Raw genomic sequence first — 13040 nt, forward strand, 5'->3', positions numbered from 1 at the left:
GAAAGTGCGAGGCATGTAGAAATAAACACAAGGACTTGCAAAACGCCACCAGGAAAAAATGAATGGTTTGTGGACTGTAACAGGAAAATCGGAGGAAATTACCCGCCCTCCAGAGAATGAGCGTGTACTCCATCGTATCCATGTGGTTGGAAGCTATTTTACTCTGTCTGAAGGCAGCGTTAAGAAATGGGCTGAAATTCAGCTCTGCTGATGTGCCAAAATCACTCAGCCCCCAACCAGCAGAACATGAGAAACACATTGAGAATTACTTTTATTCCACCACACCCCCCACCCACCCGAGGTAGTGCATTCATATGAGGCAGGACCGTGGATAGTAAAGCAACCCTGGTGCAATAGTACTGCCATTAATTGAGCTCTTTTCGTGCATTATTTAAACCTAGCATCCCTAAATCAATCTCGCTCAGGAGACACTGTCTCAGAAGAAGGGGTCGGCCCCTTAGGACTGAGTGGATGTGTAGTATACCTTTAAGCAGAATGTTATAATAGAAGATCACGGAGGCTACCTTTAAATCTGTAGTCAGTAATCTAGAGTAAGAGTCTGTGATGTAGAGACAGGGTTTGAGTTGTAAATACACAAGTGTAGCTGCTGAGTTCCTTTGTAAGTAAATAGAATGTGTTCTACGTAAGAACTGTCTGCTGACCGGCTCTGTATTTGGTACCAACTCGGTCACCCCGAAACAAACATACAACCCGGATCCATTAGCCCAACGAAACCAGTGACCAGAATCCAACATTGGAGAAGAGGTTTCTTCACTCGGAGTTCTTTACTCCAGAGGGCTGTGTCATATGTTCAGTTGTTGAGTATATTCAAGGCTGAGACTGATAGGCATTGATGCCCTCAAATTCCAAGAAATCGTGGGGATCGGGCAGGAAGGTGTTGAGGTAGAGGACCATGATGCTGAATGGTGGAGCTGGTTACAGGGGCAGTATGACCTACTACTCTTCCTATACCTCAGATATTCTCTCTCTATCTATATCTAAAGCTATTTATCTTTCTTTTGCTCTCTCCCTTTCTCTTTCACATTCTCTCTTTCTTCCATGCCCTCTCTCTCTCTCTCTCCTCTATAACTTCTCTTAGAATTGAATTAGCAGAGACCTCCTGGCGCCTGTGTCCTGTTTCCAGGTGTCGTTAATTCTTTTTCGTCTCCCTTGGCTTAGGCGGCAAGAGTAAGTCCGTCGAGATGGAGGACGTGAAGTTCCATCAGTGCGTGAGACTCTCGCGTTTTGAAAATGACAGGACAATTTCCTTCATCCCCCCAGACGGAGATTTTGAACTGATGTCTTACAGACTGAACATCCACGTGAGTGAAGAATGCTTTGAATGATTTTTTTTTTCCCCTTTCGGTTTTCAGTATAAACGCAGAAGATCATGAAATGGTCAACTTTTCATAGATGCCCCGGCTCTGTAGGAAGACCTGCCAGAGCTTTCCTTAGGGTATTGTCTGCCCTAGGTCAAAGCAATCAGGAAAAATTAAACATCATGAATCCAAACATGTAACATGGTGACTTCAACAACTCTTCTATTTAACCTGAGAGGCAGGAACCCTCACAACATTTAAGAAGTATTTAGATGAGCACTTGAAACGCCATAGCATACAGGGCTATGGGCCAAGTGCTGGAAAATGGGATTAGAATAGATAGGGGCTTGATGGCCGGCACGGACACAATGGGCCGAAGGGCCTGTTTCTGTGCTGTATAACTCTGTGACTCTATAACCTCTGCTATGGGATTTAAGGCTACGACATAAAATTATAGAATGGTTACAGGACAGAGGAGGTCATGGTTAAAATTGGCAGCGGGGATTCGGGGAGGGAGCGAGCCTGAGGGGAAAGCAGAGTCAGAGACTGACATTCGGAGCCATTTCTGGTGCTCCAGTTCTCCATTTTATACTCAAGGCTCCGATTATAGGTTCGGCTCGAAGCCCCACGGAGTTCCTCTCTCACCTTGGGCTTTCACTAAGTGGGAGTGGAAAACCTGAGTTCCCTTTCCACTGCACTGTGAGAACTGCAATATGACTGGAGTAACTGTAGCTTTAAGGAACCATAGTGACTGTAGCTTTAAGGAATCATAGTGACTGTAGCTTTAAGACTTATTGTGCTGTGCAATATCACGTGACAGTGTGAATGAATCAGCCCAAAAGCGCAGGGCACCTTTGAAGGGGAGTTTGTGTCTAGTTGTGGTTCTTGGTGGAAGTGTGTAACTGCTGTTGAAGCCCTGGAAATAAAGTTCACTGTTTCTTATGAGAAACCTGTCTGGCAAATCAAGTCTGTAACAACTGGCGACGAGGATAAATTGGTTCCGGCGCCGTCCCTCACCCAGTGAATGTGAGTACCTTGTTTTAAACAGAAGAAAGGGAAAATGTGCTCACCTGGTATGCTACTTTTTGGCAGGATCGACCCCTTCCACTCATCCACAGAGGATTGGAGTCAATATATAGAACACCCCGGTCTCTTTTTCCAAGCAAACGAAGTATCAGTGGAGGAAAAAAGGAAAGCAGCTCTCCTAAGCATCTGTGGGAGTAAAACTTATCATTTAATCCGTAGTTTGCTGGCCCTGAGTGTTCCTGGTTCAAAGACCTTCAACGAATTGGTGGACCTCGTAAAGGGTCATTTTCAACCCAAACCCTCCGTAACCATGCAGTGGTTCAAATTTAATTCGAGAGTAAGACCCCCCCACCACCCGAGGGAGACCATAGCAACATAGGGAGCGAAGTTGAAACAGTGAACTGAACATTGTGACTTCGGGTAGACCCTAACCGATATGTTAAGGGATGGTTTGGTCTGCAGTGAGCACGATGACACCATTCAACGACGGTTATTGGCTGAAGTCAATATCGATTTTTAACAGAGCATTGGAAATAGCGCTTGCGACGGAAAGCGCCGAGCGGGATTCGCAGGCCTAACCGGGTGTGCAAAATGGCGCCGTTTTCCAGTTGGGGCGGGAACAGACCACCCGGGCGCGGTGCGAAAACCAGGGAGTCAGCCACAAAGCGGGAGACAGCCCGAGAAACTTTTAAAAATATACATGAGACAGCTCGGCAGCAAATCTGAAGGTGAATTGTTACCGATGTGGAAGTAACCATGCCCCTGAAACTTGCTGTTTTAAAGAGGTGAATTGCCATTATCGTCATAGAAGAGGACACATGCTGAAGCAACCTAAAGCCAGGTTGAGACAGACTCCCAGGCAGCAAACTAAACTGATCCAAGTCCATAATGTGGAAGAACCAGAAACCACTAATTCCAATGTTTATTCTCTATTTAATATGAAATTAGGGAAAACAGAGCCAATCACTGTTACTCTGCAGGTCAGTGGGAAGCCTTTGATTATGGAAATGGATACCGGTACATCAACCACTGTGTTTGGGGGAGCACACATTCAAATATTCAAACAAGGGTACTCCACAATTGAATATGGAGCAGACTTCAGCCAAATTGAAAATGTATACTGGTGAAATCATACAAGTGAAAGGTATCACCATTGTACCTGTTTATTACAAGCACCAGACAGCACAGCTCCCTGTGACGATAGTGGAAGTTGAAGGACCTAGGTCATGATTGGTTAAAAGAAATTGAACTAAATTGGTCTGAAATTGCTGAGAGCAGCTAAAGGAATATGACAAGGTCTTTTGAGAGGATCTGGGGAAAATCAAGGGCCTGCAGGCTAAGATCTGTGCTGACTCTGAAGCAACTTCTCGTTTTTTTTAAAGCCAGGCCTGTGCCTTATACCCCGAGAGGGAAGGTTGACACCAAATTAAACTGTTTGTAGAAGCTGGGTATTATTCAGCCGGTTCAATTTTCGGAATGGGCAGCACCCGTAGTCCCTGCCTTGAAGCCGGATCAGACCATCCGTATCTGTGGGGATTACAAGTTAACAGTAAACAAGGCTGCCAAGTTGTACAAGCACCCTATCCCCAGGATCGAGGATCTGTATGCCAAATTAGCAGGAGGGAGAACTTACACTAAATTAGATATGAATCACGCATATCAGCAGCTGGAACTGGATGATATATCCAGAGGATTTGTAACCATGCACACACACAAAGGGTTGCATCAGTACACGCACCTGCCTTCCGGTGTTCCTTCAGCCTGTGCGATTTTCCAGAGGACGATGGAGAGCTTGCTGTAAGGATTACCTCAAGCCATGGTCTGCCTGGGCGACATCCTAAGAATTGGGCTAACAGAAGCCGAACACTTGGCTAACTTAGAGGAAGTCTTAAAACGATTCTTGGAAGTGGGGCTGTGCTTAAGAAAGGAAAAGTGTACCTTTCAGGCAAGTGAAGTCGTTTACTTGGGATGCCCAATGGTTACACCTGGTAGAAGAAAAAGTCAAAGCTATTAAGGAGGCACGCTCACCTGCAAGTGTCTCAGAGCTCTTAGGTATGGTAAATTATTATGGTTGATTCCTACCCAGCTTATCAACAGCCCTAGCCCCTCTTCACTCATTATTAAAGGAAAACCAACATTGGTCTTGGAAGTCACCTCAAGAAGAAGTCTTCACGAAAGTTAAACAGCTCTTGCACTGTTCAAGATTGTTAGTACACAAAGACCCGACAAAAGAATTGCATGGCGTGGGAGCGGTACTATCTCACAAGATGGAGGACGGCTCAGAAAGACCAATAGGCTATGTATCCGGAACCCTCTCTACGGCCGAGAAGGGTTATTCACAAATCTAGAAAGAAGGATTATCGATTATTTTTGGGGTTAAAAAATTCCATCTGTGTGTACATTGCCAACACTTTACTATAGTATCTGAGCACAAACCGCTCTTGGGTCTGTTTAGCTAAGAAAAAGCCATTCCTCCCATAGCTTCTGCAAGAATTTGAAGATGGGCTTTGATTTTATCAGCACATAAAAATACTTTTATGCACAGACCAGGGATGCATTTAGCCAATGCAGATGCCCTTTGAAGGAAAGCATTGAACATGCTCCGACTCCCCAAGAGATTATATTAGCGATGAATTTCCTGGATTCCTCATCAGTCTGTGCAAGACAAATAAGAAACTGGACAAACCATGATCCAGTCTTGTCTAGAGTATGAGACCAAGTATTGAAAGGATGGTCCCAGGACCCAGTCCCCAAAGAATTGAAGCCATTCTTCACTCGAAGGGATTAATTGAACAGTCAGGATGGTATCCTAGTATGGGGTGCACGAGTCACCGCTCCTTCACAAGGAAGGGAGCCACTCTTAACTGAGTTGCATAGCGTGCATCCTGGAAGTTACAAAATGAGAATGCCTGCAAGGAGCTAGGTCTGGGCAGTGATATAGAATAGATGGTTAAACACTCGTCTCCAGTGCCAGCAATTACAGAAGTTGCCTGTTGCAGCCACACTGCACGTGTGGGGACGGCCTGGTTGACCCTGGGTGAGACTGAATATAGATGATGTAGGTCTATTTCTAGGCACCGTGTTTCTACTAATAATTGATGCACCTTCCAAATGGTTAGACGTGTGTGAAGTTAGATCGGCAACATCAGGTGTGACTGTAGAAAGGTTACACCAAAGTTTTTTCTGTACATGGATTGCCAGAAGTCATTGTCTCAGACAATGGCACTGAGTTTACTAGTGCTGAATTTCACAGATTCATGAACCTAGATGGTATCAAACATGTAAAGACAGCACCGTATCACCCGTCGTCTAACGGATTGGCCGAGAGAGCAGTACAAACTTTTAAAGTCGGGATGAAAAAATTATCTGGAGGATCATTGGAGATTAAACTTTCACATTTCCTGTTTCACTATGGAATGACCCCCCCCCCGCCAGTCCCCACACTACCACAACTTCAACACCTTCAGAACTACTTATGAAGACCCCATTCATATGAGGTTAAGCCTGGTACTTCCCAATTTGGAGGGAAAGGTAGAAAACAGTGAAGAGAATCAAAAAGTGACTCATGATTTGCGTAGTTGGGAGCGAGAATTTACTGTTGGTGAAACAGTATTTGTACAAAACTCCGGTGGTGGATTGAGTTGGTTACCCGCTGTCATTCCACGTAGAAGTGGAGGGCCGGATCACCCAAAAACACGTGGATCATTTGAGAAGAAGGGAGATACACCAACAAAGATGTTCCACCTGTAACCATTGTAGAACCTGTGGTTCCCGTTGTGATTGATTAACCAAGGATTAACATAGCAGATGCCTCTGTCGGAGTGGGGATAACGCTGAACTGCCTGTGCCTAAAGGGGTGCCTGATGTTGCTGGGTTCCAGACAATGACGATTCTGTAAGAGATTCTAAAGTCGTGGAGCCACGACATTCCACCCGGATCAGGAAACCAACCCCACAACTTCCACTGGCTCGCAGGACAAGGGCAGCAGTGGCCTGGGAACACCACCACCTGCAGGTTTCCCGCCCCCCTCCACCAACCAAGTTACACATTATATCACCACTCCTTCACTGTCACCAGGTCAAAATCCTGGAACTCCCTTCCTACAGGGTGTACCTGCACCACACGGACTGGGGGTGGGGGTGGGGTGGGGTGGGTTCAAGAAGGCGGCCCACCACCACCCTCTCATGGGCAATTAGGGCTGGGCAACAAAAACGCTAGGCCGGCCGGCAATGCTCACATCCCAAGAACGAACAAAAGAACTGCACTCTACCAGAAATGGTAGCCAAGGCAAAAGTACCAACAGCATTCTGATGTAGCTGGGAGTGTTGGGGACTGAGTATCCACGGAAGGGTTAAAAGTACAAACCTGAGTTTTGCAGCTGTCCTAAGCCAGGTGCAATCCTCTCCTGGGCCTGGCACAGTCCAGTGAGCAGTTGGAACCTTTTGTGATGTGGAAATTCAATAAAACCATTCTCTTCGTTTAGGTGAAACCTCTGATTTGGATTGAATCGGTAATTGAGAAGTTTTCTCACAGTCGCGTGGAATATATGATTAAGGTAAAAGAAAACTCTCACGATCCAATTTCTGAATATTAAGTGACCTATTGAAACACCCTTCCCTTCTCCTTCTATCGAAGCTGAGATGGATTCCTTTTCCTGGGAATTTCCTTCTCTTGTTGCTGCATCCCACACCCCTCCCTCTCTTCCTGCAGAGGCCTGGTTGTCCGATGTTTGCCAATCATGGTGTATACCGTGATATCACCATAGGCCAAGGCAAGGGCACAGGCCCCAAGAACAACCTCAGTTGTACAGGGATTGAACTCATGTTGCTAGGTGCTATTCTCCGCCGCACTCCAGCCACCTAACTGGCTGAGCTAATTAACCCCTTCCATTCCTCCTCCTCCTCCCTACACTCAAATGAAGACATCACATCAGTCCATCACCAGTTCATTCTTGTCTTGTACCCAAAAGCCATAAAATTGCCCTTGCCTCCATTTCTCTTTCCCCTAGCTACCAATTTGGCATCATCTTACCACTGCCTCCAAATTTATCTTGTCTTTTTTGATGCCTGATTTCTATGGTTGCCAACTGGGATTACATGTATCCCTGGAGGTTTCATCACCTGACTTGCCCCCACGCTCCAGCCATGAGTCGGCCAACACTTCCATCCTTGTGACTCACTGCCTCCCTACACCAATTGGAAAGCAAAAAGACTCATTACCCAATTGGATGATGCTCGATTGTCAGCCAAACACCCCTTTTTTTCCCCCTTTTTTAATGTTTTTATGAGAAATGTTCGAAGAAAATGTCAAAAAAAAATATTTTCTAATATCCCGATGATTTTTCTCCAGGGTTGCACACAGCAGAGTCCTGGAGATTGATCTCCAATTCCTGGAGACTCCAGGCCAATCCTGGAGGGTTGGCAACCTTACTGATTTCTGTTCTTTGTAATGTTTTGCTAACTGCATATTATCGACCTCTGAGCCACCAGCTTACTCCAGCCAAGTAACCTTTAACGTTTTAGCAGATATCACAGCCATGACTGGAAAGTTTAGGCTATTGTGTACATTTCAGACTATTTTCCAGAAGTTTCTTTGAGAAAAGAGTTAAAATGTATGGATTTTTTTTTTTCAAATGGGGTTTGACTCATTTTTTATAAAGGCACAAAATTAATTTTGGGTTGTTTGTTTTCTGGCTTTTCAAGTTGGAGGGTTTCCTAACTCTCCCCAAGTTCCATTCACCCGTCACCCCCATGCTCACTGACCTACACCTGCTCCTGGTCTGGAAACACCTCGATTTTGAAAATAAAGTTCTCACCCTCATGTTCAAATTTCTCCATGATCTCGCCCCTCCTCTCCCTCCCTGCCCCATTTCTGCAAGTCCTCCGAGAACTCTGCACTCCTCCACTTCTAGTCTCTTATGCATCCTCCTTCACCCACCATTGGAGGCTGTGTCTTCAGCAGTCTAGGCCCTAAACTCTGCAGTTCTCCCCCACAGCCTGAAACCCCTTCATCGCACCACCTATCTCTCTCTCTCTCTCGGCCTGTCTCTCTTTCTCCCTGTCTGTCTCTCTCTCTCTCCCTCTCTAGCTCTCTGTCTCACTCTCGCTCTCTGTCTCTCTCTGTCTCTCTCTGTCTTTCTCTCTGTCTCTCTCTGTCTCTCTCTCTCTCTCTGTCTCTCTCTCTCTCTCTGTCTCTCTCTCTCTCTCTCCTCTCCTTTTAAGATGCTGTTTTAAATCTACCTCTCTGAGCAAGTTTATGGTCGCCTGTGCTAATATCATCTTCTTTGGCTCAGTGTCAGTTTTTGTTTGATAATATTCTTAGGAATGGCCTTGAAATATCTCACTACACTAAAGGCTCTATATAAATGCAATTTTTTACTGTTGAAGGACAATATTTTTCTCCCCTCCACCATCCAATCTGAGGTTAAGTATAAAAACAAAAAACTACTGCGGCTGCTGGAAATCCAAAACAAAAACAAAATTACCTGGAAAAACTCAGCAGGTCTGGCAGCATCGGCGGAGAAGAAAAGAGTTGACGTTTCGGGTCCACACGACCCTTCAACAGAACGGTCGTGAGGACTCGAAACGTCAACTCTTTTCTTCTCCGCCGATGCTACCAGACCTGCTGAGTTTTTCCAGGTAATTTTGCTTTTGTTCTGAGGTTAAATATGTTGGTTACAGAACGGTGTCTCTTAAAGAAGCCTTCATAGTCTTCAGTAGGTTAACTGTAAGTCTTTATTAACTACTAGAACTATTTACACATGTACAGTAAAGAGTACAGGCAAGGAGCTATCTCCATGTCTAGGTCTTTACACATCTCTGCTCAACACTACACTGACCCTAGCTCTTGGTCATGTACCTTCTTGCATCACTGTGTGGGTGGTACTGTACTCAGCCCCACATTAACCCTGTATGTGCCAGATCCTTGGACTACAGTGATTATTCACTGAACCATGGTGAAGTGCAGTGGTTGTTTTTTCACTATCTGTAGGGCTTGGAGGAAGGTCTTGAGCCTACTGCAGAGTAAAGGGTTAACATCAGAAGCATATATGATGCAATAATGATGGACCATCACATGACTGAGTAACAGAAACCTGGAGGGAGGCAAAGTCTCAACCTTGTGCAGAATTCCCACTATGTGCATAGCAGCTGTAAATAAAGAGGAATAGTTTTCGGAAATTACAGTCTCGAGCAGCTTTGGGAGAATAGACAATCTCCAATGAACCCACATCTAGACTCCGAACATGTGACAAAGCGTCTACCTCAGCCTGAATGCTGCCTAAATAAGGATCGAACCCAGTGCTGTTGGTATTAATCTGATCTACATGCTAGCTATCTAGCCAACTGGCACTCCTAAAACAGACTATCTGGTCCTTATTTCATTGCTCTCTGAGGGAGCTTGCTGTGTGCATATTGGCTCCAGTGTTTTTCTACATTATCACAGTGCCTGCAGGGCTTGGGATCGAGCTATGCCAGGTAGATATGGACGCTGACGGCAGAGTGGTGCTGGGGGAAGAACGCCCCAGTTAGCCTCGGAATCTCCAGCAGGGAGGGCTCTACCTCTTTATCCATCGTTGTCCAGTGAGCCCTGCAAGAACAAAACCCAAAAGAGGGAGGGTCCATCCAATGACAGAAACAGCCTTGGCATGACGCCCATGTTGTTGAATAGCCAGCTAGCACGCCTTGTCCAGGATCCCCTATGAAGAGAGGCAACGTGAGTGAGATACTGGAAGGTTGCCATTCCGATAGGAGTTGCTACCTTTAGGAAATGAGGGGAGAGAATTGTAGAGGAAAACGCTGAGAGATCAATTAGTTGACAATAAATGTGTTTTTTTTTCCCCCTACAGGCTAAGAGTCAGTTCAAGAAGCAGTCCGTGGCCAACAATGTAGAGATCGTTATCCCAGTGCCCAGTGATGCCGATTCACCCAAGTTTAAAACCAGCGTGGGCAGTGCCAAGTGGGTTCCTGAAAATAACACCGTGGTGTGGACCATCAAATCCTTACCTGTGAGTGGGAGTCATTAGGTCCTTTGTATCAGTTCAAATAAACTCTCCTGCGCCACCCATATCTCTGAGTCAGGTGGCGATGGGGCTCGAGCCCCACTCCAGAGAGTTGGACCCACAATCCGGGCCAGCATTCCAAAGCAGCGTGAGGGAGTGCTGCACTGTCAGAGGTGCCATCCTCCGGACAAGACCAATGTCCCATCTGTCCTCTTGGGTGGATGTGAAGGATCCCAGAGCACAATTTTGAATAAAAGTAGAGGAGGTTACTGCCAGTATTCTGGTCAATATGTATCGCTAAATCAACATCACCAAAAAAAAACAGATGATCTGGTTATTATGTTGCTGTTTGTGGGAGCTTGCTGTGTAAAAATTGGCTGCTGTGTTTTCTACATTACAACAGTGACTACACTTCAAAGGTCCTTCATTGGTCGTAAAGCACTTTGAGGTGTCGTGAGGATGTGAAAAATGCTATGTAAATGCAAGCCTTTTTTTTATATAAAGGGAGTCTATAAAAGGATGTGGAGAAAGCACAGGGATTAGAGTGGATAGCACTGGAATAAGCGGAGTGGGCTGAATCGACTCCTTAGCTGTGATTTCTAATTGCTCACTGTTGTAGTGGAAATCGCTCTGTGGGTTCTCATGAGTTTCTCTGTCTCTTGCCAGGGTGGGAAGGAGTATCTAATGAGGGCTCACTTTGGCCTTCCCAGCGTGGAGAACGAAAATGCTGAAGGAAAACCGCCAATCTCCGTGAAATTCGAAATCCCGTACTTCACCGTGTCCGGGGTGCAGGTCAGTGCGAGTGTCTGCCGAGGGAGGCTTGGAAAAGCCGCCTCTCCGGACCCTGTCGAGCCAGAGCACGAGGCTCAAATCCCGACAACTCGGACTTCACCTGCCGCGCACCCCAGCATTTTAGCAGGAACCAGGGGAACGGAAGCAGGCCATTCAGCCCCTTGCTGTGGGACAGTCATGGTTGGTCTGGGCCAAACCCCATATACCCGCCTATCCCTTAATGACTTCACTTGATGGAAATGATCAATCTCAGATTTAAGATTCACAGTTGAGCTGGCATCACTTGTTGTGGAAGAGAGTTCCAAACTTCTGCAAACTTTTTTAACCCAGAGGGTGGTGACGGTCTGGAATGCACTGCCTGGGAGGGTGGTGGGGGCGGGGTTGCCTCACATCCTTTAAAAAAAGTACCTGGATGAGCACTTGGCACGTCATAACATTCAAGGCTATGGGCCAAGTGCTGGTCAATGGGATTAGGTAGGTAGGTAGGTCAGGTGTTTCTCATGTGTAGGTGCAGACTCGATGGGCCGAAGGGCCTCTCCTGCACTGTGTGATTCTGTGATTGTGTGGAGAAGTGTTTCCTAATTTTGTTCCTGAAACGCCCAGCTTTAGTTTTTAGATTATATCCCCTACTCCTAGGTAGCAGAAATAGTTTCTCCCTGCCTGCCCTTCCTGTCCCCTGTAATATCAGGAAGATTGTTTAATGTTCCCTCAGGCCTGCACTTTGTACCTGGTTAATCATTCATCCTTTATGTTCACCTTTTGAAACCCAAGTTTGCCATCATCTCGTCACTACCACTTGACTTGTCTTGTCTTCTCTCCTATTGGTGGTGTCTTGCACTTTGACCTTCAACCCTTCACCTGGGTTTGTCAATGATTAGCTTTAAGCAGCAGATCGACAGGGAGGTAGGAGGTCTTCTGCGCAGTGGGTAGCGTTCCCTACCTCTGGGCCAGGAGCTCTAAGTTCAAGTGCCGCTTCAGTATTTGTTAGTCGTGGAAAGCGTGTCCATGATGTGGTTGAACAGATTGATAATCAACATGGGAATCCTTTCATCACATCCCCACTAATCCCGTAAGGGAATAAAAGAGTGTGTGTGTGTGTCAGTGAAAATACACTCAAAAAGGGACTGGGAGGTTTGAGTGGTTTTAAACTTCACAATGATGAAAAAGAAAATTGGGCAGAGTGCAAAAGGAGTTTGTGATTGGCTGTTTCCTATTTTGGAACCATTTATACCCTGCGCCACTACCCCCTCTACTGTGATTAACTCTTGGCTTTCCTTTGCATCATAGGTGCGGTACATGAAAATTATAGAGAAGAGTGGTTACCAGGCCCTGCCCTGGGTCAGGTACATAACTCAAAGCGGAGGTTAGTGCTTTCCTGGTGCAATAGAGAGATGAGTTTAAAACATCGGGTTGAGTGTGTCTGGACATATTTGTCCTTCTGATTGAATTAAGAAGCGTGTAAATATGCAAAATGTCCTTTTGAACTTGTTCTATGATCTCATTAGATGAGACATTTAACCGTGACCCTGGTCACACAGAAACAATGCCACTTTATTGAAGAAAAACAAGGGAGCTCCTCCCCCACCGACTGCTATGGTAAAGATCACTCAAGCAGGCCCAGTTGCTGTGGCAACATGTACTTTTTACATGCATGTTGTAGTCTGGAGCTACAGATAGTGATGGTAGAGGCTCCAACTTTCCTGGGTCACCATGTGATGGGAAGAATCTCTCCTGCCCTTACCACCTGCCATTGGCGTGTGTATTAGAAGGATTTGCAGGCTGATACTCAACCTGTTTGGCTGCATTGTGAGCACACCTTCATTGGCCAACAAGTCCTGGAGCAGGACTCAGGACTTGGAGCTTCTGGCTTAAAGGCAGGGATGCTACCAACTGCACCACAAGAC

General features: G+C 46.0%; 1 protein-coding gene across 1 annotated transcript in view; it reads left to right on the top strand.

Moving 5' to 3' along the window:
- LOC144668957 (AP-1 complex subunit mu-1-like) overlaps window positions 1-13040 on the top strand; it is a 39359-nt gene that overhangs the window by 24127 nt on the left and 2192 nt on the right. The window contains 5 exon segments of the mRNA XM_078531462.1: window positions 1180-1322; window positions 6829-6900; window positions 10192-10350; window positions 11011-11136; window positions 12424-12499. Coding sequence (XP_078387588.1) covers window positions 1180-1322; window positions 6829-6900; window positions 10192-10350; window positions 11011-11136; window positions 12424-12499 — 576 coding nt within the window.

This window comes from Cetorhinus maximus, chromosome 28 (genome assembly GCF_964194155.1).
Source record: "Cetorhinus maximus chromosome 28, sCetMax3.hap1.1, whole genome shotgun sequence".
In the NCBI taxonomy this organism is placed as follows: domain Eukaryota; kingdom Metazoa; phylum Chordata; class Chondrichthyes; order Lamniformes; family Cetorhinidae; genus Cetorhinus; species Cetorhinus maximus.